Source organism: Pristiophorus japonicus, chromosome 24, assembly GCF_044704955.1.
Source record: "Pristiophorus japonicus isolate sPriJap1 chromosome 24, sPriJap1.hap1, whole genome shotgun sequence".
Classification (NCBI taxonomy): domain Eukaryota; kingdom Metazoa; phylum Chordata; class Chondrichthyes; family Pristiophoridae; genus Pristiophorus; species Pristiophorus japonicus.
The window spans coordinates 5,466,837-5,491,202 of NC_092000.1; the positions used below are offsets into that span (position 1 = coordinate 5,466,837).

Consider the following 24,366-nt stretch of genomic DNA (forward strand, 5'->3'; position numbering starts at 1 on the left):
GTGAATGTGGTGCAGTGGGGATTTGTGTTTTATTTGGCTCTGTGCGCTCGGGAAGTTGTGCGATGGAGCTGAAAGCTGTTTAAGGCGACTGCCTGCAATATTTTGGCAGTGGGTGCCTCCCCTATTGGCTGTGAGCGGGCGAGCTGTGGAAAGGGGCTGGTTATAAAGGACTTTGCTGGAGAGACAAACACACAACAAACACACACACAGAGTCAGAGTCAGGACTGGTGCTTCCAGACAAGCTTCTGCGAGAGTCGGAGAGGCTGAGACACGCTCTCTCTCTCTCACACACACACACACACTCACTCACAGGGACTGGAGGAGACAGTGTGGCTTTGTGTGAGCTTGCTCAGCGGGGAGATGCGCTGGCGAGCAGGAGGGGAACTGCGACGGCGGACGGGGCAGAAACCCTGACAGCTCGTTATCGACCTTTTCCACAGGAAACTTGAAAGGGAAAAGACAGATGCTCCCGTCCTCTCCCTCCCTCTAGCCTGCAACAGCCTGGGAAAGGCAGAGAAACCACAAATGTTGCTGCCTCTGCTGTAGGAAGTGTTTTTTTTAATTTTGTCCTCCACCCTTTATATTCTGTGTTACTTTCCTGTGTCTGTGCTGTGTGTGTGTGTGTGTGTGGGGGGAGTGACACAGGGCTGGCTGTGCTCAACCTGAACGCCTGTGGCTTGGGTTCTTATGTCTCCTCCACCCCTCTCTGACTCTCTGACCCCCTGACCAGGAGAGGACTCGTTCTTCACAACCCAGGACACTCTCCTTTGCCTCGGCTCATCCCACGTCCGAAAGAGAGGGACAACTTTGCCTGGCAGGGTGAGACTTTAGTGGAGCCTCCGTTCTGCGTCTGCGAACCCCCAAGGACAGGCGAAGTCATACAGGTAAGTTTGCAAATACATTTGCTCCAGTAGCGAAGGAGGTTCCAGTGCTGGGGAGCTTTGGGAACCAAGGACTTTTTTGAGGGAGGGTAGCTTTTTTTTTTGAAAGGCATCATGGATTTCTGGGCTGCTGTTGAGCACTTGAGATTTAATTTGATTGTCAAAAGAGCCAGAGGGGGAGAGGAGGAATGTTTGCATGCAACGAGTTGTGCTGATCTGGAAGGGCGGTGAAAGCAGATTCAATCGTGACTTTCCAACAGAGGAGAATTGGATAAATACTTGAAAAGGAAAGTTAAATTATTTTCAGGGCTGTGGGGAAAGAGCAGAGGGAAGTGGGATTAATTGGAGAGCTCTGTCACAGAGCTCGATGGGCTGAATGGCCTCCATCTGTGCGGCACGGCTTTAGGAGGAATCAACGCTGCGGGCGTCACACGCGTCTCCCTAATGCGTTGCTTCTGACTCAATTGCTGCTAAAATAACCCATCGCTCGAGGAATGGAAGCATAAACTCCAGCCTTGTGCTGGGTTTGAACGCTCTCATCTTTGCTTCACCTGTTTCTGCATTGTTTTATAGTCCGCGCAACATCTGGTGCAGTGGATTTCGAGAAAGCTAAAGAGAGACGTTGCATCGTTTAACCCTACACTGTCAGCTGTGGCTCAGTGGGCAGCATTCTCCCTCTGAGTCAGAAAGTTGTGGGTTCAAGTCCCACTCCAGGGACTCGAGCACATAAATCCAGGCTGACACTCCCAGTGCAGTGCTGAGGGAGCGCTGCACTGTCGGAGGGGCAGTGCTGAGGGAGCGCCGCACTGGCGGGGGGGCCGTACTGAGGGAGTGCCGCGCTGTTGGAGGGGCAGCACTGAGGGAGTGCCGCGCTGTTGGAGGGGCAGCACTGAGGGAGTGCCGCACTGTCGGAGGGGTAGTACTGAGGGAGTGCAGCACTGGCAGAGAGACAGTACTGAGGGAGTGCCGCGCTGTTGGAGGGGCAGTACTGAGGGAGTGCCGCACTGTTGGAGGGGCAGTACTGAGGGAGTGCTGCACTGTTGGAGGGGCAGTACTGAGGGAGTGCTGCACTGTCGGAGGGGTAGTACTGAGGGAGTGCAGCACTGGCAGAGAGACAGTACTGAGGGAGTGCCACACTGGCAGCGGGGCAGTACTGAGGGAGTGCAGCACTGTCGGAGGGGTAGTACTAAGGGAGTGCCATACTGTCGGAAGGGCAGTACTGAGGGAGCACCGCACTGTTGGAGAGGCAGTACTGAGGGAGCGCTGCACTGTCGGAGGGGCAGTACTGAGTGGCACTGCACTGTTGGAGGTGCTGTCTTTCGGATGAGACGTTAAACCAAGGCTCTCTCAGGTGGATGTAAAAGATCCCATGGCACTATTTTGAAGAAGAGCAGGGGAGTTCTCCCCGGTGTCCTGGGGCCAATATTTATCCCTCAATCAACATCACGACAAAACAGATTATCTGGTCATTATCTCATTGCTGTTTGTGGGAGCTTGCTGTGCGCAAATTGACAGCCGCGTTTCTCACGTTGCAACAGTGACCACACTCCAAAAGTATATGATCAGCTTTCGGGGCATCATGCGAGCGTGAAAGGTGCTATAGAAATGCAAGTTCTTTCTCTCTTTCCCCCAGCCCAAACTCATTTTAGATTTGAAGGATCTGTTCTCTGCCACTTGCTATTCCCGGTATTTATATTTATTCTTTCTGTTTGGGCCACTGGTGGCCCTGGTGGTAAAATTCCCCGTGTTCACAATTGCAACGGAAGTTTCCTATGTCAAGGTGTCACGCTGTAGTTCCACCCTCCTGCCTGTGGTTGGGGTGAGGCGCTGTTTCAGTACCGGCAAGTCGAACTCCTCAATTTACTGGGTTTTATTCTTAACCTGATAAGGGATTAAGGGGTTATGGGGACCACGTAGGAAAGTGGACCTGAGTCTGTGATCGCATCAGCCATGATCTCATTGAATGGCGGAGCAGGCTCAAGCGCACGTGGAATATTGTGTTCAGTTTTGGTCTCCTAATCTGAGGAAGGACATTCTTGCTATTGTGGGAGTGCAGCGAAGGTTCACCAGACTGATTCCCGGGATGGCTGGACTGACATATGAAGAAAGACTGGATCGACTAGGCTTATATTCACTGGAATTTAGAAGGATGAGAGGGGATCTCATAGAAACATATAAAATTCTGACGGGACTGGACAGGTTAGATGCAGGAAGAATGTTCCCGATGTTGGGGAAGTCCAGAACCAGGGGACACAGTCTAAGGATAAGGGGTAAGCCATTTAGGACTGAGCTGAGGAGAAACTTCTTCACCCAGAGAATTGTGAACCTGTGGAATTCTCTACCACAGAGAGTTGTTGAGGCCAGTTCGTTAGATATATTCAAGAGGGAGTTAGATGTGGCTCTTACGGCTAAAGGGATCAGGGGGTATGGAGAGAAAGCAGGAATGGGGTACTGAAGTTGCATGATCAGCCATGATCATATTGAATAGTGGTGCAGGCTTGAAGGGCTGAATGACCTACTCCTGCACCTATTTTCTATGTTACTATGTTTCTATGTATGGCCGATTCTTGCTCCTATTTCTTATGGTCTTATTTGAGAGGCGCCCGAAAGGCGTTGAGTGAAAATGCGCCGTGTGAGTTGGGAGGTGTTGTTGTGGTGTCTGTGCTCAGCATCTGTCGGGGGAAGGATGTGGGATCACGCAACTGTTGGCTGACCACAGCAGGAAAATGACTTCACGGCAAATGACATCGCTGGCCCTCAAACTCTCTCAAATATTGCAAACAGCAACAGATTTTTATTCTTTAACTAGGAACCAACATTCCCTATTCCACTGGTTGACCGAGGTTTCAACGCAAGTGGTGTGATCAGCAGCGGGGGAGAGAGAGAGAGAGAGAGATGAGGAAACGCAGAGAGTGAGAATGGTATGCTAGAGCGAGAGACGGATATTAAAACAGAGGAACAAATAGTGACAGAAAAACAGAGAGAGAGAAAGGACAAAGGAAAGAACGGAATGGAGGCAACAATAAAGAGAATGCAGAGGGAGAAAGGAGTCCGACTAAAGACCGTGACAAGAGAGCGAGACAACTTGGGAGAAAGCAAGCGAAGGAAAAGAAAGAGACAGTGAAAGAGAGACAGAGGCTGGAACCAGAGAGATCAGGGACAGACAGAAAAACAGAGAATCACAAAGCAGCAGAGAAAGAGGAAGAGAAATAGTAAGTGATTGAGAGTGAGGGGATCACTCACTCACTCTCTCTCTCACTCACACACTCTCTCACTCACACACTCTCTCGCTCACTCACACACACACTCTCTCACTCACTCACACACTCTCTCACTCACACACTCTCTCACTCACTCACACACACACTCTCTCACTCACTCTCACTCACTCACTCTCTCTCTCACTCACACACTCTCACTCACACACTCTCTCGCTCACTCACACACACACTCTCTCACTCACTCACACACTCTCTCACTCACACACTCTCTCACACACACACTCTCTCACTCACTCACACACTCTCTCACTCACACACTCTCTCACTCACACACACACACACTCTCTCACTCACTCTCACTCACTCACTCACTCTCTCTCTCACTCACACACTCTCTCACTCACACACACTCTCGCTCACTCACACACACACTCTCTCACTCACACACACTCTCTCACTCACACACTCTCTCACTCACACACTCTCTCGCTCACTTACACACACACTCTCTCACTCACTCACACACTCTCTCACTCTCACACTCACTCATACACACACTCACACCTTCTCTCTCGCTCACTCACACACACACACACACACACCTTCTCTCTCGCTCACTCACTCACACACACACTCACTCTCTCACTCTCTCACACTCACTCTCTCACACTCACACTCACTCACTCACTCTCTCTCTTACACTCACTCACTCACACTCTCACACTCTCACTCTCTTTCTCTCACACCTCTCTCTCACACTCACTCTCTCTCTCTTACACTCACTCACTCTCTCACACTCTCACTCAAACTCGCTCACATTTTCTCATTCACACTCACTCTCACACTCTCACTCGCTCACTCACTCTCGCTCACACTCACTCTCTCATTCACTCTCATTCACACTTTCTCATTCACACTCACTTACTCTGACATCCACTCACTCTTACATGCACTCACTCACCCTTACTCACATTCACTCACTCACTCTTACTCACACTCACTCACTCACCCTTACTCACACTCACACACTCACTCACACTCTCTCTCACACACTCACTCTCTCACTCTCTCTCACTCTCACACGCACTCTCTCGCTCTCACTCTCACTCTCACTCTCTCTCCCTCACTCACTCTCTCACTCTCTGTCACTCTCTCTCTCACTCTCACTCACTCTCGCTCTCTCACATTCACTCTCTCACTCTCATTCTCACTCACACACACTCACTCTCTCTCTCACTCACGCACACTCACTCTCTCTCACACTCACACACACTCACTCTCTCACTCTCTCTCTCACACATTCACTCTCTCTCTCTCACACACACACTCACTCTCTCTCATACTCTCACTCTCGCTCACTCAGTCTCTCTCTCACTCTCACTCTCACTCACTCAGTCTCGCTCTCACTCTCACTCACTCTCACTCTCTCACTCACTCTGTCTCTCTCTCGCTCTCACTCACTCAGTCTCTCTCTCGCTATCACTCTCACTCACTCTCACTCTCTCTCACTCACTCTGTCTCTCTCTCTCACTCTCACTCTCACTCTCTCTCTCTCACTGACTCACACTCTCTCTCTCTCTCTCACACACACACACAGTGGGCACTCAACCATGTGCCCAGATGTTGTGCGACACGAGATTGTACAGATGCAAAGAGCAAATCTTAGCAGTCTCTGTCCATCCATATCCCTGTGTTTTATAACAAAAGCATTTCTTGGCCATCTCCATGAGCATAACAAACCACCAGCTCTATGTTCCAGCACACAGTGCAGTGGGCAGCTTTTATAATTCACTTTATGACAAGAATTAATGAAGAATTAACCACAAGAGCCAGACGGAGTACCATCTACTAATTCTTCATCAACAAGAATGTTATTGTTTAGAAAAAAGTAAATAAATTCTACATTCTTAGTCTCCACGATAACCAAAGTGTTCAGTGTACGTTCTAAACCGCCAACTGACCAGAGGAAGGAGCAGAACTTACTCATTTAAAATATACAAACAAACTCACGCATATACATGCATGTACACACAAACACACACTCTCGCACGCACACACACTCACATGTACACTCTCACACGCTCACACACACACACTCACGTTCACACACACACACACTCACGTTCACACACACACACACACACTCACGTACACTCACGCACACACACACACACACACACACACTCACGTACACTCACGCACACACACACACACGCTCATGTACACTCACACACACACACACACAAATGCTCATGTACACTCACACACACACACACATTCACGTTCACTCACACACACACTCACACTCCCATGTACACAGACAGGTGCTGGGCTTTCAGTCAATGTCGTGCTTGTTAGAATGGAAATGGAACTGACTCTCACATCAGGAGCCGCTGACAGCATCTGGAGCCCAGGTCGGGGTCAGCCTGGCTTCGCGGGTCAGCCTGGGTTCGCAGGTCAGCCTGGGTTCGAGGGTCAGCCTGGGTTCGCAGGTCAGCCTGGGTTCGAGGGTCAGTTGGGCCCTGCCTAACCCAAGAAAACAGTGCCAGTGTGAAACTTATGTTTCCTGTGTTACCTGCAGTGGGTCTGAGGTTGCTGATTTGGGACAGTTTTGCGCAAGGTACAGATATCCAACAGCTGGTCATACCCATTGTAGCCAGGGCAGAGTGCAGGAGGGAACAATGGTCCCAGCAAACCACACTAAGCTTCAATCCAGACCCCAGCCTGTGTGAACCCCTTTTGCCATCCAGTCCCCCTTAATGGCTTTTAATTCCATTGCAATTTTCCTGACAGTGGCCAAATCAATCTCTGGCAAGTACAACATGATAATTTTATTCCGCATAATTGGATAATGGGGCAGTTCACTTAATCAGTGGAATAGTAATTTAAATGATTCCACATAACCCGTTGGTGTTCTGGAACATTGACTGTTAGAACCAATCTTTTTATAACCCAAACCCTCCAAATAAGTCAGAATATCTGATTGTTCAGCAATTATCATCAGCAACTGAGTCCAATTTTGAAAAGCAAGACTTGCATTTATATAGCGCCTTTCATGTCCAAAGCGCTTTACAGCCAATGAAGTACTTTTGAAGAGTAGTCACTGTTGTAATGTGGGAAACGCGGCAGGCAATTTATGCACAGCAAGCTCCCACAAACAGCAACGTGATAATGACCAGATAATCTGTTTAGTGATATTGATTGAGGGATAAATATTGGCCCCAGGACACCGGGGAAAACTCCCCTGCTCTTCTTTGAAATAGTGCCGTGGGATCTTTTATATCCACCTGAGAGAGCAGACGGAGCCTTCGTTTAACGTCTCATCCGAAAGACGGCACCTCCGACAGTGCAGCACTCCTTCAGTACTGCCCCTCCAACAGTGCGGCGCTACCTCAGTACTGCCCCTCTGAGAGTGCAGCGTTCCCTCAGTACTGCCCCTCCGACAGTGCGGGGCTCTCTCAGTACTGCCCCTCCGACAGTGCGGGGCTCCCTCAGTACTGCCCCTCTGACAGTGCGGTGCTCCCTCAGTACTGCCCCTCCGACAGTGCGGCGCTCCCTCAGTACTGCCCCCCCGACAGTGCGGGGCTCCCTCAGTACTGCCCCTCCAACAGTACGGCGCTCCCTCAGTACTGCCCCCCCGACAGTGCGGTGCTCCCTCAATACTGCCCCCCCGACAGTGCGGCACACCCTCAATACTGCCCCTCCAACAGTGCGGCGCTCCCTCAGTACCGCCCCTCTGACAGTGCGGCGTTCCCTCAGTACTGCCCCTCCGACAGTGCGGCGCTCCCTCAGTACTGCCCCTCCGACAGTGCGGCGCTACCTCAGTACTGCCCCTCCGACAGTGCGGCGCTCCCTCAGTACTGCCCCCCCGACAGTGCGGGGCTCCCTCAGTACTGCCCCTCCAACAGTACGGCGCTCCCTCAGTACTGTCCCCCCGACAGTGCGGTGCTCCCTCAATACTGCCCCTCCAACAGTGCGGCACTCCCTCAGTACTGCCCCTCCGACAGTGCGGCGCTCCCTCAGTACTGCCCCTCCGACAGTGCGGGGCTCCCTCAGTACTTCCCCCACCGACAGTGCGGCACTCCCTCAGCACTGCCCCACCGACAGTGCGGCACTCCCTCAGCACTGCCCCACCGACAGTGCGGCGCTCCCTCAGCACTGCCCCTCCGACAGTGCGGCGCTCCCTCAGCACTGCCCCTCCGACAGTGCGGTGTTTGCTGTGCGCAAAATGGCTGCTGTGTTTCCCACATTACAGCAGTGACTACACTCTTAAAAAATACTTTAAATACTGCCCCCCCCCCCAGGCTAACTCCGCACAGATGAGTCAAGTGCGAGATCTTTCTCCTCCCACCCCCCTCCCACCCGTGACATTTCCGCTCGAGGGATAAACTCGCCCGTTAACCCCGGAGAGTGGCGGCCACGCCGATGGGCGCAATGGCCGCCACTCTTCGTGTAACGGCCGCCATTACCAAAATTCCGCTCGCGCAGTACGCCGGCGGTGACCCGCTCCCCTGCCCCACCTGCCGCTCCGCTGCTGCCCATCCGTGTTAAGCGCATCGCCACCGTGCACGCCATCGATCCCCCGCAGCCCCCACGGCGAAATTCCGCCGGGAATATCTTCCTGCCACCGCGCGGTGCCAAAGCATGCTTTTACCGCTGGTGCAGTGAGGTTCTGGTCCTTCTGCACCGGCGGTGCGGCTCCTGGTAAAGGGGAGGGCGCACTGCCGTGGTCGCCATGTATTTTCTTGTCTGATAGTCACGCCCCCCCCCCCGGTTCGTCCGGGCCGCCAATAGGCAACTCCCCCCCACCCCCGCTTGGGTACCGGGTCACTGGCCCGGCCGAAACCCTCCCTGGTAGCCCAGTGGGCCGAGGTTTAAAGATCGCCTAGGCTCTGCTCTTTAAGTGAAGGGGAGAGTCATGGTGACGTGGCGTGTGATGATGTCATCACGGCGGCCACTCCTCACCGCCCCCCCCCTGCCCCCAGCTCCCGCCCCCCCCCCCCCCCGTGATGTCACCGCCGCGTATACGCCCCCATTAACGGCGACGTCCGGATCTGACTGGAAAAAATACCGAGAGTGCAATTTCGCTCGAGGCGCCCTCAGTAAAAACACTCGGGGCAGGGAACGCGCGCACGGTTTCGGGCAAGGGGGCAATTTCGGGACCATTCTGTCTTCAGAAGACAAGAGGGACGTGTCCCAGTTGGCAATCAGACGCCAAAACGCTTCCAATTTCTCAATCCAATTCTTCACTGGCTGCAGGACTCCCACTCAATCGATTGGTTTCTCACAACCTTTTAATGGAGGTCCGTTCTAAAAAAAAAAGATGAGGTAGTATTGAATCTTCGAGCACAGGAGCAGGCCATTCGGCCCATCGTTCCTGTGCCGGCTCTGTGACACAGCGATCCCATTAGTCCCACTCCCCCCCACCCCCCGCTCTTTCCCCACAGCCCCCACAAAATTTCTTCCCCTGCAAGTATTTATCCGATTCCCCGTTTGAAAGTTACTGTTGAATCTGCTCCCACCGCCCTTTCAGGCAGCGCGTTCCCGATCGCAACAACTCGCTGCGTAAACAAAACGTATCCTTATGTCGCCTCTGGCGGGCCTTAACTTGGCGAGTCCTAAGCCTCGGCTCGGGGTGGGGACGGACAAGTTCCAAGAGGGGAGCTTCAGGTGAAAGGGTCACTCGACACGTACACATATACATAAGCTGGAGAGGGTGCAGAGGAGATTTCCCAGGATGTTGCCTGGACTGGAGAATTTTAGTTATATGGAAAAATTGGATAGGAGGCTGAGGGGAGACCTGATTGAGATGTATAAAATTATGAGGGGCCTGGATAAAGTGGATAGGACGGACCTATTTCCCTTAGCAGAGGGGTCAACAACCAGGGGGCTTGGATTTAAAGTAATTGGGGGGAGGTTTAGAGGGGATTTGAGGGGAAATTTCTTCACCCAGAACGGGGTGGGGGTCTGGAACTCACGGCCTGAAAGGGTGGTAGAGGCAGAAACCCTCACCACATTTAAAAAGTACTTGGATGTGCACTTGAAGTGCTGTAACCTGCAGGGCTACGGACCCAGAGCGGGAAAGTGGGATTAGGCTGGGTAGCTCTTGGTCGGCCGGCACGGACACGATGGGCCGAATGGCCTCCTTCCGTGCTGTAAATTTCTATGGCGCTGTGATTTTAAGGCCGCTGGCTGTGAGTACAGAGCCACCTAGAGCGCGGGATGAGCAATTACTCGGACGTGTGTATGTATATAGCACTACCCACCGAGAGAGGCTGGGAGCAAGCGACTCAACAAGCAGGCTTCACATCGCCAATAAATATTTCAATTGAAATAAAACCTAGAATGTTTTCTCAAACATCCACAGACTGTGAGAAAGTAGAAAGAAGGAACTTGCATTTCTTCTTCATAGGCGGTCCCTCGTATCGAGGATGACTTGCTTCCACGCCGAAAAGGGATGAGTCCACAAGTGTTTCAATGAAGGAGCTAATATTCCGGATCCCGAACTACATCCTGAAGGGTGGAAGATACCTGTGCGTGGATTTTTTTAACGTGGGGTGACCGTTGTACACCAGCCACCACACGGGGCTTGACAGAGCTAGGTCTTGGTCCAGTGGCGAGGGTTAACCAGGACGACTGGAGACCAGCTCTGCTGCACGGACCCAGTGCGCTCACATATCGCACAGTGTGGGCTGGGCCCCGTGCTGCCCCTGGGCCCCTGGCCCAGAACTCACGCCTCCCCTGGGCCCCGATCACGTGCCTCTACAATCTCTCGCCGCTCCTTCGCCCCCACCTCGCCGCTCCTGCTGTACCTGCCCACGCTCCAATCACCGACCTGGACCTTGATGACGTCACTCTTCGCTGCCGTCGCCCATCCTGCACCAGCTCGCGCTGTACCTTGCCGTGGTGTGCTCCACACTGCTCCAGGCCGCCACTCTCCGTTCCTTTTATGGCCCCGACCTGCCGCTGATAGTCTCTCGCAGGTTGGAGCCTCCACGCTGCATTTGTATAGCGCCTTTCACAACATCCCAAAGCGCTTTACAGCCAATGAAGTACTTTTGGAGTGTAGTCACTGTTGCAATGTGGGAAACACAGCTCCCAATTTGTGCACAGCAAGCTCCCACACACAGCAATGTGATAATGACCAGATAATCTGTTTTTTATTGAAGTTGATTGAGGGATAAATATTGGCCCCAGGACACTGCCCTGCCCTTCTTTGAAATAGTGCCGTGGGATCTTTTACATCCACCTGAGAGAGCAGACAAGGCCCCGGTTTAACGCTCATCCTAAAGACGGCACCTCTGACAATTGGCACTCCCTCAGTACTGCCCCTCCGACAGTGCGGCACTCCCTCAGTACTGCCCCTCCGACAGTGCAGCACTCCCCCAGCACTGCCCCTCCGACAGTGCGGCGCTCCCTCAGCACTGCCCCTCCGACAGTGCGGCGCTCCCTCAGCACTGCCCCTCCGACAGTGCGGCGCTCCTTCAGTACTGCCCCTCCGACAGTGCGGCACTCCTTCAGTACTGCACTGGGAGTGTCAGCCTAGATTTTGTGCTCCAGTCTCTGGAGCATGATGGGGTAGATGCAGGGAGGATGTTTCCCCCCCGGGCTGGGGCGTCTAGAACCAGGGGTCACAGTCTCAGGATAAGGGGTCGGCCATTTAGGACTGAGATGAGGAAAAATTTCTTCACTCAGAGGGTGGTGAATCTTTGGAATTCTCTGCCCCAGAGGGCTGTGGAGGCCCAGTCGTTGAGTAGATTCAAGGCTGAGATATATATCTGGACTCTAAGGATTTGGGGATCGGGCGGGAAAGTGGAGTTGAGGTCGAAGATCAGCCATGATCTCATTGAATGGTGGAGCAGGCTCGAGGGGCCGAATGGCCGACTCCTGCTCCTATTTCTTATGGTCTTATGGTTCTCAAACGAACAGCTGCCTGATCAAGTGAGCGAGGCCGTGTGCTTAGTGTGTTAGTCACCCTGTTAGTGTGCTGGCGTTTGTTGATCGAATACCACTCCTTTCTCTGTTGACAGCTGCGTTAATGGATCTGCGTAGCCGGTGGACGTGGTGAGATGTGCCATGGGTCAATATGCCAACATGACGGTGCTGTACCAGGACCGAGTTAATTGGGCGTGGAGCCCGGCGGACAATGCCAGCCTGGCCCAGGCCAACGTCAGCAGTGTGGTGCAGCCCGGGGTTGCCAAGTCGGTCGCCATGCCTGTCTTCTCCATGACCCTGGGCGCCGTGTCCAACATCATCGCCCTGGTCATCCTGATCAAGTCCTACGCCCGCTTCCGCAGGCGCTCGAAGGCCACCTTCCTGCTCTTCGCCAGCAGCCTGGTGCTGACCGACTTTGCCGGCCACGTCATCCCCGGCGCCCTGGTACTGCGGCTGTACACCAAGGGGATGGAGGCGGCCGGGCCCCTGTGCCAGCTGTTGGGCGGCAGCCTGGTCTTCTTCGGCCTGTGCCCGCTCTTCCTGGGCTGCATCATGGCCGTCGAGCGCTGCGTGGGGGTCACACGGCCCCTCCTCCACGCGGCAGTGGTGACCTCGGCCCGCTCCAAGCTGGCGGTGGTCGGCCTCTGGCTGCTGGCCGGCTGCGTGGCTCTGCTCCCCTTCATCAAGCTCGGCACCTACCGGGTCCAGTGGCCCAAGACGTGGTGCTTCATCAGCGTGGGGCCCGACGGCCACTGGACGGAGGTTGCTTTCGCCCTGCTCTTCTCCTGCCTGGGAGTGACTGCCCTCCTCATCTCCTTAATCTGCAACACCATCAGCGGGGTGACGCTCATCCAGGCCCGGATTAAGAAGAAGAAGAATTGCAACCGCAAGGCCAAGTCCCACGACATCGAGATGGTCGTGCAGCTCATCGGCATCATGATGGTGTCCTGCATCTGCTGGAGCCCTCTGCTGGTGGGTACTGGCGTCGCCTCGCGTTACAGCAATAAGTTGTCATTCTATATCATCAACCAATCATAGCTGTCCCTCGGAATCAAGGAAGTCTTGCTTCCAGTCTTAGCATGAGTCCTTAGGTGGCTGAACAGTCCAATACTATGCTTAAACAAAGGGGACTACAGTGGGATGAGGGCAGAGTTGGCTAAAGTAGACTGGGAACACAGACTAAACGGTGGCACAATTGAGGAACAGTGGAGGACTTTTAAGGAGCTCTTTCATAGTGCGCAGCAAAAATATATTCCAGTGAAAAAGAAGGGCGGTAAGAGAAGGGATAACCAGCCGTGGATAACCAAGGAAATAAAAGAGAGTATCAAATCAAAGACCAATGCGTATAAGGTGGCCAAGGTTAGTGGGAAACTAGAGGATTGGGAAAATTTTAAACAACAGCAAAGAATGACTAAAAAAGCAATAAAGAAAGGAAAGATAGATTACGAAGGTAAACTTGCGCAAAACATAAAAACAGATAGTAAAAGCTTTTACAGATATATAAAATGGAAAAGAGTGACTAAAGTAAATGTTGGTCCCTTAGAAGATGAAAACGAGGATTTAATAATGGGAAATGTGGAAATGGCTGAGACCTTAAACAATTATTTTGCTTCGGTCTTCACAGTGGAAGACACAAAAACCATGCCAAAAATTGCTGGTCACAGGAATGTGGGAAAGGAGGACCTGGAGATAATCACTATTACTAGGGGGGGTAGTGCTGGACAGGCTAATGGGACTCAAGGTAGACAAATCCCCATGTCCTGATGAAATGCATCCCAAGTTTTAAAAGAGATGGCAGAAGTTACAGCAGATGCATTCGTTATAATCTACCAAAATTCTCTGGACTCTGGGGAGGTACCAGCGGATTGGAAAACAGCTAATGTAACGCCTCTGTTTAAAAACGCGGGCAGACAAAAGGCAGGTAACTATAGGCCGGTTAGTTTAACATCTGTAGTGGGGAAAATGCTTGAAACTATCATTAAGGAAGAAATAGCGGGACATCTAGATAGGAATAGTGCAATCAAGCAGACGCAACATGGATTCATGAAGGGGAAATCATGTTTAACTAATTTACTGGAATTCTTTGAGGATATAACGAGCATGGTGGATAGAGGTGTACCGATGGATGTGGTGTATTTAGATTTCCAAAAGGCATTCGATAAGTTGCCACACAAAAGGTTACTGCAGAAGATAGAGGCACGCGGAGTCAGAGGAAATGTATTAGCATGGATAGAGAATTGGCTGGCGAACAGAAAGCAGAGAGTCGGGATAAATGGGTCCTTTTCGGGTTGTTAATCGGTGGTTAGTGGTGTGCCACAGGGATCAGTGCTGGGACCACAACTGTTTACAATATACATAGATGACCTGGAAGAGGGGACAAAGTGTAGTGTAACAAAATTTGCAGATGACACTAAGATTAGTGGGAAAGCGGGTTGTGTAGAGGATACAGAGAGGCTGCAAAGAGATTTGGATAGGTTAAGCGAATGGGCTAAGGTTTGGCAGATGGAATACAATGTTGGAATGTGTGAGGTCATCCACCTTGGGAAAAAAAACAATAAAAGGGAATATTATTTGAATGGGGAGAAATTACAATATGCTGAGGTGCAGAGGGACCTGGGGGTCCTTGTGCATGAATCCCAAAAGGTTAGTTTGCAGGTGCAGCAGGTAATCAGGAAGGCGAATGGAATGTTGGCCTTCATTGCGAAAGGGATGGAGTACAAAAGCAGGGAGGTCCTGCTGCAACTGTACAGGGTATTGGTGAGGCCGCACCTGGAGTACTGCGTGCAGTTTTGGTCACCTTACTTAAGGAAGGATATACTAGCTTTGGAGGGGGTACAGAGACGATTCACTAGGCTGATTCCGGAGATGAGGGGGTTACCTTATGATGATAGATTGAGTAGACTGGGTCTTTACTCGTTGGAGTTCAGAAGGATGAGGGGTAATCTTATAGAAACATTTAAAATAATGAAAGGGATAGACAAGATAGAGGCAGAGAGGTTGTTTCCACTGGTCGGGGAGACTAGAACTAGGGGGCACAGCCTCAAAATACGGGGGAGCCAATTTAAAACTGAATTTCTTCTCCCAGAGGGTTGTGAATCTGTGGAATTCTCTGCCCAAGGAAGCAGTTGAGGCTAGCTCATTGAATGTATTCAAGTCACAGATAGATAGATTTTTAACCAATAAGGGAATTAAGGGTTACGGGGAGAGGGCGGGTAATTGGAGCTGAGTCCACGGCCAGATCAGCCATGATCTTATTGAATGGCTGAGCAGGCTCGAGGGGCTAGATGGCCTACTCCTGTTCCTAATTCTTATGTTCTTATGTTCTTATAATACGAGAGCCACAGTCTCTGTCACAGGTGGGACAGATAGTGGTTGAGGGAAAGGGAGGGTGGGACTGGTTTGCCGCACGCTCCTTCCGCTGCCTGCGCTTGATTTCTGCATGCTCTCGGCGATGAGACTCGAGGTGCTCAGCGCCCTCCCGGATGCACTTCCTCCAGTTAGGGCGGTCTGGTCTTTGGCCAGGGACTCCCAGGTGTCGGTGGGGATGTTGCACTTTATCAGGGAGGCTTTGAGGGTGTCCCTTGTAAATTTTCCTCTGCCCACCTTTGGCTCGCTTGCCGTGAAGGAGTTCCGAGTTTTATATAGCACCTTTAATAACTTAAGAAATGGGAGCAGGAGTCGGCCATTTGGCCCCTCGAGCCTGGTCCGCCACTCAATAGGATCATGGCTGATCTGATCATGGGCTCAGCTCCACTTCCCTGCCCGCTCCCCATAACTCTTCACTCCCTTATTGCTCAAAAATCTGTCTATCTCCACCTTGAATATATTCAATGACCCAGCCTCCACAGCTCTCTGGGGCAGAGAATTCCACAGATTCACAACCCTCTGAGAGAATAAATGCCTCCTCATTTCTGTTTAGGGCGACCCCTTATTCTGAGACTATGCCCCCTAGTTCTAGACTACCCCACGAGTGGAAACATCCTCTCTGCATCTACCCTGTCCAACCCCCTCAGAAATATATACGTTTCAATAAGATCACCTCTCATTCTTCTAAACTCCAATGAGCACAGGCCCAACCTGCTCAACCTTTCCTCATAAGTCAACCCCTTTAACGTCCCAAGGCATGTCACGGGAGTGTTATAAAACATTTGGCACTGAGCCGCGTAAGGAGAAATTAGGGCAGGTGACCTAAAGCTCGGTCACAGAGGTAGATTTTAAGGAGCGTCTTAAAGGAGGAAAGAGAGGTGGAGAGGTTTAGGGAGGGCGTTCCAGAGCTTGGGGCCCAGGCAACAGAAGGCACGGCCACCGATGGTGGAGCGATTATAATCAGGGATGCTCAGGGGGGCAGAATTAGAGGAGCGCAGACATCTCGGGGGGTTGTGGGGCTGGAGGAGATTACAGAGATAGGGAGGGGCGAGGGCCATGGAGGGATTTGTAAACAAGGATTCGAGTTTTGAAATCGAGGGAAGCCAATGTAGGTCAGCGAGCACAGGGGGTGATGGGTGAGTGGGACTCGGTGTGAGTTAGGACACAGGGCAGCGAGCACAGGGGGTGATGGGTGAGCGGGACTCGGTGTGAGTTAGGACACAGGGCAGCGAGCACAGGGGGTGATGGGTGAGCGGGACTCGGTGCGAGTTAGGACACGGGGCAGCGAGCACAGGGGGTGATGGGTGAGCGGGACTCGGTGCGAGTTAGGACATGGGGCAGCGAGCACAGGGGGTGATGGGTGAGTGGGACTCGGTACGAGTTAGGACACGGGGCAGTGAGCACAGGGGGTGATGGGTGAGCGGGACTCGGTGCGAGTTAGGACATGGGGCAGCCAAGCTTTAGATCACCTCTAGCTTACGTATTAAATACTTCACAAAGTTAATTTCTCACCTAATGAGATTTTTTTAATGGATTACTACAACAACTTACGGCGCCGCTAATGTAGTAAAACGTTCCAAGACGCTTCGCAGGAACAATTATGAGACTACATTTGTCACAAAAGAACAGCTGTCTAAATGCTCGCTCAGAGAGTGAGCGTCTTGAAGGAGGAAAGAGAGGCGGAGAGGTTTAGGGAGAGAGTTCCAGAGCTTGTGGCCCAGGCTGCAGAAGGCACGGCCGGCAATGGTGGAGCGATTATAATCGGCTCCCGGTCTGGCAACATATCAAGTTTTAAAATTCTCATCCTAGTTTACAAATCCCTCCGTGGCCCTCGCCCCTCCCTATCTCTGTAATCTCCTCCGGCCCCACAACCCTCCCTGAGATGTCTGCGCTCCTCTAATTCTGCCCCCCCTTGAGCATCGCTGATTATAACCGCTCCACCATCGGTGACCGTGCCTTCTGTTGCCTGGGCCCCAAGCTCTGGAACTCCCTCCCTAAACCTCTCCGCCTCTCTCTCTCCTCCTTCAAGACGCTCCTTAAAACCTGCCTCTGTGACCAAGCTTTTGCTCACCTGCCCGAACATCTCCCTATGAGGCTCGGTGTCTGGTTTTGTTCGAGATGATAAAGGTGCGACATAAGTGCTAATTTTGTTGTTGTCAAGCATCCTTTAAAGCCGCTGCTCTGCCAATGAAATGCCATCGTTCAGTGTCAAGGCCAAAATTTAAAGAGACAGATTATCGGGTCATTTATCAAATTGCTGGTTGTGGGAGCTTGCTGTGCGCAAATTGGCTGCTGCGTTTCCCACACATTACAACAGTGACTGCACTCCAGCAAAAATACTTCATTGACTGGTAGGCACCTCAGGACGTCCAGTGGTCGTGAAAGGCGCTATAGAAATGCAATTTCTTTCTTTTCATTCTTATTTACGGTTGTGCTTCCTGTTTCTCATGTGTCAGGCCCGTGGGTTGAGGTTAAGTAAGGTCACCAAACATTCCCCTTGCCGTGGTGAAGTCATGGCAGCAATGTGCCGTCTGTGGTGCCACGCCGCCCCCTGGTGCTGCAGTGGGGCGATTACAGGCCGATGCAGTGCCTTTGTTTTCCCTGCTTTTGAAGTCACCAGGTTTCCCCCCCTCCCCCCCCCAAGAGAATCGGTGAACCCACTGGGACCATTACACAGATTTTAAGGTCCATTGTGTGTTGAATCGCGGAACGGTTCCTGCGCGGGGGGGGAAGGCCATTCGGCCCGTCGAGCCCGTGCCGGCTTCCCTGCAAGAGCACTTCAGCCAGTCCCACTCCCCCCGCCCTTTCCCCGTAACATTCTTTGTCCTTCAGGCACTTATCCAACTCCCTTTTGAAAGCCACGATTGAGTCTGCCTCCACCATCAATTGATGTTTTTTTTTTTACCCCCTTTCCCCCCCCCCCCCTGATAAAGTGGTCTATCCAGCGTTCTCCCCGGTGTTCTGGGGCCAATATTTATCCCTCGACCAACATCACTAAAAACAGATCATCCGGTCATTATCACGTTGCTGTGTGTGGGAGCTTGCTGTGCGCACGTTGGCTGCCGCGTTTCCCACATTACAACAGTGACCACACTTCAAAAAAGTACTTCATTGGCTGTAGAGCGCCTTGGGACGTCCTAAGGTCGCGAAAGGCGCTATATAAATGCAGCTGGTGCCGTATTGAGTCTCCGGCCCGGCTGACACCAGGCTGGCGAGATGTCGGGTGCCAAACGGGCCTCTCGGTGGAGCTCGGCCAATCGAGGCCGGCCAATGTCGGCCCTCTTAGGTCCACCAACAATGGACACATTGCCAAGAGAGGGGAAAGGTCACGGGATTTGGCCATGTTTATTTTAAAAGTGGCGTAGGGATGAATTTGATAGCCAGGTGTTAAATGTTCACAGACTAACATCGCTGCCAATCATTTTGCATAACAACAACAACAACAACTTTATTTATATAGCGCCTTTAGCGTAGGGAAGGAAATCTGCCGCCCTTACCCGGTCTGGCCGATATGTGACTCCAGACCCACAGCGATGTGGTTGACTCTTAACTGACCCTCTGAAATGGCCCAGCGAGACACTCAGTTAAATAAAGCGGCTCACCACCACCTTCTCGAGGGGCGATTAGGGATGGGGCAATAAATGCCGGCCTTGCCAGCGATACCCACATCCCGTGAATGAATGAGAAAAATAAGGATGTGGTAATAGTGTGTAATGTATCAGCTTCATGGGTGCCTTGCTTAAGAATTCACAGCAACACATTTGCTATTAAGAACTAGTTGGTTTATTAGCAAAGGTTTAACAATCACACGACACATTACCGGTTCATCCACCAGGCTCACAACCACCTGCCCCATCGTGGATCCCCCGAACCCAACTGGCCGGGGTTTTATTGAGTCTTGTGAACATCACGTGACTGGCTAAGCCCCTCCCAACTCAACAGCCCTACAACTATTTTGGTTGTATCTGTCAAACAATTAAATCGTTAAATCAAGTGCCCCCTGATTAAAGGGGGTGGCACTAAAACCGACAAACTCAAACAAATTAAATTTTGGCCATCAACTTAATTCAAATTAAAATTTGGTTGCCGGGGGGTGATGATGCACTCCAGTCCCTCCGGCGCCCACCTCTCGCGGAAGGCCGCGAGCGTACCGGTGGACACCGCGTGCTCCATCTCCGGGGACATCCTGGCTCGGGTGTGACCGCGGAAGAGAGGCAGGCAGTCGGGCTGAACGACCCCCTCGACTGCCCGCTGCCTGGGCCGGTTAATGGCCCCCCACCAGCAGTTCTACAAACCTGTGAGCATTCTCACAGTAGCACACATTACAGGGTGAGATAGAAACATAGAAACATAGAAAATAGGTGCAGGAGCAGGCCATTCGGCCCTTCGAGCCTGCACCGCCATTCAATGAGTTCATGGCTGAACAGATGACGAGGGGGCGGGAGGAGGTTGGTCTGGAGCATTACCGCCGGCACGGAGCGGCTGGGCCCAACGGCCTGTGTCTGTGCTGTACATTCGATGCAAGTTCTACGCCGTTCACTAAACTTCCATTCCATTCTGTTTGCGCCCAGGTGACCGTCTCGATCACCAGAAGCCAGAGCAGTGCGGAATACGACTGGCTGAGCTTCCTCGGGGTACGCATGGCCAGTTGGAACCAGATACTGGACCCCTGGGTCTACATCCTGCTGCGTCGCGCAGTCCTGAGGAAACTCTACACAATGGTCGTCAGGAAGACCGACTTCAACAAGAGCAAGTTTGAGCGTTGGGAGATCAGCTCCTTCCAGAGCTCGGAGCGCAGCGTGGTCAACAGGTTGTGAACGGAAACGGCCTCCGCGGATCCGAAGAGATTGTTGACGCTGTCGGTTAGCCCGGACATGAACCGGGAGAGGCCTGGTCCAATGCGTGGGAGGACGGGGGGAAAGGGCGCAGGGGTGAGCACAAAGAACCCTTCAAAAAGGCCGGAAGGGCCTCCTTGGACGCACAGAAGGCAACAAGGGAGACAAGAGGAGGATATTTATCTGCGGTCCGAGCAGGAGAGAACACGTTGCCCACTTTGACCTGCTGGGGGTTGGATCAGAGAGTATTGGGATTGAGATATTCAATCGCAAATTGAGTGGAAGTACCTCAAGTTATGGGAGGGTCGGACACAGCCTTCTGCTTCGTGGTGATCATCGTGGTCACCTGCCGAGTTGTGTAACCCATCGCGCATCTGTACGCCCAACAGCTCGGTCCGTCTCTCGTGCAGTCACCTCTTCCTTTGGCCTTCAAGTTGACCTTGGTCAACACTAGAGGATGAGGAAGGAAGGAAAGATGCCCTATTTGTGTTGAATGGGATTGTGTGTGTGGGGGCGGGGGGTGGGGGGCGGGGGGCGAGAGAGTGTTAGTGATAGGCAGAGGAGGGGATAGGGGGGAGGGGTGGGGGCGTCACGTGCCCTGAAGCTTACCTGATCCTGCAGGCCAGTGACGTGATGGTGCAATGCTCACAGGTCTGCCCGGAGCCTGCCCTGCGCTCCATGGTGGGCCTGGACACAAGCTCACAGGCGTGTCTAGAATTACTCCAGCTTCCATCGAACTGGCACGTTTTCCTTGTGGAAAGCCACCTCTTGGGAGTGAGGGTGGCTCCTTGGCCCATCCCAGCATCTGAATATTCCGCTGGCTGCCGCATTTTGAGTGGTGGAGTTTGTGGCCGACAGCTGCAGCTTTGGCAGAACCCACCTGCCCGGCCGCGCAGGACCCTCGCGTCGACGGGCGAGGGGAGGAATCGGGAACTGACGGTCACGATGAAGCGTAAAAATTAAAAAGGAAATACTGTCCGGCAGTGGTGGAGCGTGCAGCCTTGGCAAGAGGGGCCCAAACACCAGCTTCTCAACACCGTTAAGGAAACGAATACAATACTGGCCATGGTGTTTAACATTGTGCGACAAAAAAGCTCTCAAGTTCCTGTACGTGTTTTCGGGCGGGACGTGGTAATACTAGCTGGCGTGGAATTATCCCAGGTCAAAAGACGACGACACGGTTTGCTTTAAATGTCCGCGACTGTGACAGCGGTGTCACGCCATTGGCCTACAGCAGAAAGACTGACCATGCCATATTTCTTTGTCGGAGCGACGTGATATCGTTTGGTGTTTTGCTGGAGCGCTGCCTTTTGCTGAGGTGGCCCTTGTCCTTTGTGCAGTCTTTGGTTTTCTGCGCAATTGTTTTGGCGCTTTTTACGCGAGTGTGTTCGAAACAAAATAGGAGCGCTCCCCTTTTGTCCCCGCCACCCCTTTACACTTCCCCCTGTGCAGCCATGTAACCTTCCCCCGGGGGCCGAATGGACGAGGAGCACAGTTTGGGTCCAGGCTTTGGTCCGGTCCGGTCCGTAACCAGCGACTGGGAGATGGACGGGGTCCGAGCCAAGTCAACTCTCTCCGCCAGTGTACCTGCCCGCGATGGCGACCTTTGCCCCCCGATAGAGGCGTTCGCCCAGCGACCCAGCTCTGAGTCGGAGTTTACGGTGGGTTGGGGGCGGGGGCGGGGGGAGGGGGGTGGCTTCATATGAACAATGACGGATGGGCGAAGACCCTCTGGTTCCTCCAGCTTGTCCCACACACAATCGAGATACCTTGTGTACCACACTATATGCAGGCACCTCCCCCACTTGGAGGCATTTTTGGGTGCTAATGGCGACAAGGCGATAAATGTAGCGTTGGGAAACAGTTTGCGTCCTCAGCCACAAAGTTCACCAGCTGGGCCCCGAGCGTGGGGCGGGGTGCTAAGGGAAGCGTTGCACACCTCTCTCAGGGCGCTAGGCCAGCTGAGCATGGGAAGATCCCGAGCCCGGGAGCGCTGTGAGAGAGGCTTGCTTCGGGAAAAGAAAATCACCCCCAAAAAAACCCCGACCAAAAAACGTTCCCAATACCGTGCTCACCCCACGTAAAGATAAATCGCAAAAAGAAAACAAAAATCTTGCCACGCTGCTGCAACCAACACTTGCTCTGCGCCCCCCCACCCCCCCCCCCCCCCGCATAACCGGCAACAAATGTCCCGGCGGGGAACTGGAATCTGGCCGCCCGTCCCGAAACCATTTGCAGACCCATTACCACCCCGCCCTCGGGGTGCCTACAGTGGTGCAAGGCCAACGGCAATCCAGCCCGTGATCTCCTGGGAGCGGTGACAATCCAGGTTAAAAACCCAGGCCAATTTGGGGGGGGGGGAAAGATCGAGGAAGTTCTTCACCGAACCATCTGGGCGATGGAAACTAATCCAGCAGATCACTCTGGCCCTGAATCCCCTGCAGTAGCGACCCTTCTGTAGGAGGTGGTGTCCCCCTCAGGAACGTACCTTGACCTGCCCAAACGTTTGATGCCACACATGAGAATGCCCAAATAGTTTGGCGCAAGGTTGTCAGGAGAAGAGTTTGTACAGGCTTCAGGAAGACCATTTCATTGGCACTGCTGCCTGGGAGCGATGACATTTAACCTCTGAACTGAGCAGAGGGGTCAACAACCAGGGGGCATCGATTTAAAGTAATTGGTAGGAGGTTTAGAGGGGATTTGAGGGGAACTTTCTTCACCCAGAGGGTGGTGGGGGTCTGGGGTGGAACTCACTGCCTGAAAGGGGTGGTAGAGGCAGAAACCCTCACCACATTTAACAAGTATTTGGATGTGCACCTGAAGTGCCGTAACCTGCAGGGCTACGGACCGAGAGCTGGAAAGTGGGATTAGGCTGGGTAGCTCTTGGTCAGCCGGCGCGGACACGATGGGCCGAATGGCCTCCTTCCGTGTTGTAAATTTCTATGGTTCCATGTGGCGGAGTTCAAAACAAGAGGGCATAAATATAAGACAGTCACTAATAAATCCAATGGGGAATTCAGGAGAAACTTCTTTACCCAGAGAGGAGTGAGAATGTGGAACTCGCTGCCACAGGGAGGGGTTGAGGTGCAGTACTGAGGGAGTGCCGCACTGTCGGAGGGGCAGTACTGAGGGAGCGCCGCACTGTTGGAGGGGCAGTACTGAGGGAGCGCAGCACTGTCAGAGGAGCAGTGCTGAGGGAGCGCCGCACTGTCGGAGGGGCAGTACTGAGGGAGCGCCGCACTGTTGGAGGGGCCGTCTTTCGGATGAGACGTTAAACCGAGGCCCCGTCTGCTCTCTCAGGTGGATGTAAAAGATCCCACGGCACTATTTCGAAGAAGAGCAGGGGAGTTCTCCCCGGTGTCCTGGGGCCAATATTTAACCCTCAATCAACTTCACCAAAAAATGGATTAACTGGTCTATCATCACATCGCTGTGTGTGGGAGCTTGCTGTGTGCAAATTGTCTGTCGCGTTTCCCACAATACAACAGTGACTACACTGGCTGGCGGTTGTGAAAGGCGCTATATAAATGCAATACTTGGGCAGGTGGGGGTTAGGTTCAATAAAACGTAACAAAGCACTGACCACTTTCTAGAAAATTCCAAAAAACGTCACCAGTGGAGACTGTGATGCAATCTGAGATGGGGTTATGTCTGAAGCTATTGTCGACTGTGAACTCCTTAAATCATCGCACTTTATTTTGCTAATGGCACTTAAATGAAATATCTATATATTTGCTAAGATCCCAGTACTGTTTATTCTCTGTTAACTTGTTCAGGAATTTCAGCTGAAAGAATTTTAAAAGTATAGATATATTAAATGAATGTATTTAAGAATTATTGTAACTTGTTTGAAAAGAAATGTACTCGCTGCGTGTATTTTTGTATGATCAGTGCTTCGATGTGATTGAATAAAAACAGGCTTTCATCATACACTCAACATTTCATGTTTAACCAGCCTGGCTGTGGGGAGGGGCGCGGGGAGCGGAGGGAGGGAGGGGGGAGAAAGAGGGTGGGGTGAGTAGGGGGAGTGGGAATGGGAGTGAGCGGAGGGGAGAGAGTGGGGTGGGTGTAAGGGGGAGTGGGGGAACGGGTGTGGGGTTTGGGGAAAGAGACGTGGGGAGGGGGAAC

At 52.5% G+C, this 24,366-nt stretch overlaps 1 protein-coding gene across 1 annotated transcript; it reads left to right on the top strand.

The window, feature by feature from the left end:
- Positions 1-205: 205 nt before the first annotated feature.
- Positions 206-24,166, top strand: LOC139237901 (prostaglandin E2 receptor EP1 subtype-like). Its single transcript, XM_070867186.1, has 4 exons — positions 206-542; positions 731-884; positions 12,133-13,009; positions 19,975-24,166. Exons 3-4 carry the CDS (start codon positions 12,179-12,181, stop codon positions 20,218-20,220), a joined length of 1,077 nt encoding a protein of 358 aa, XP_070723287.1. The 5' UTR covers positions 206-542; positions 731-884; positions 12,133-12,178; the 3' UTR covers positions 20,221-24,166.
- Positions 24,167-24,366: the final 200 nt, after the last annotated feature.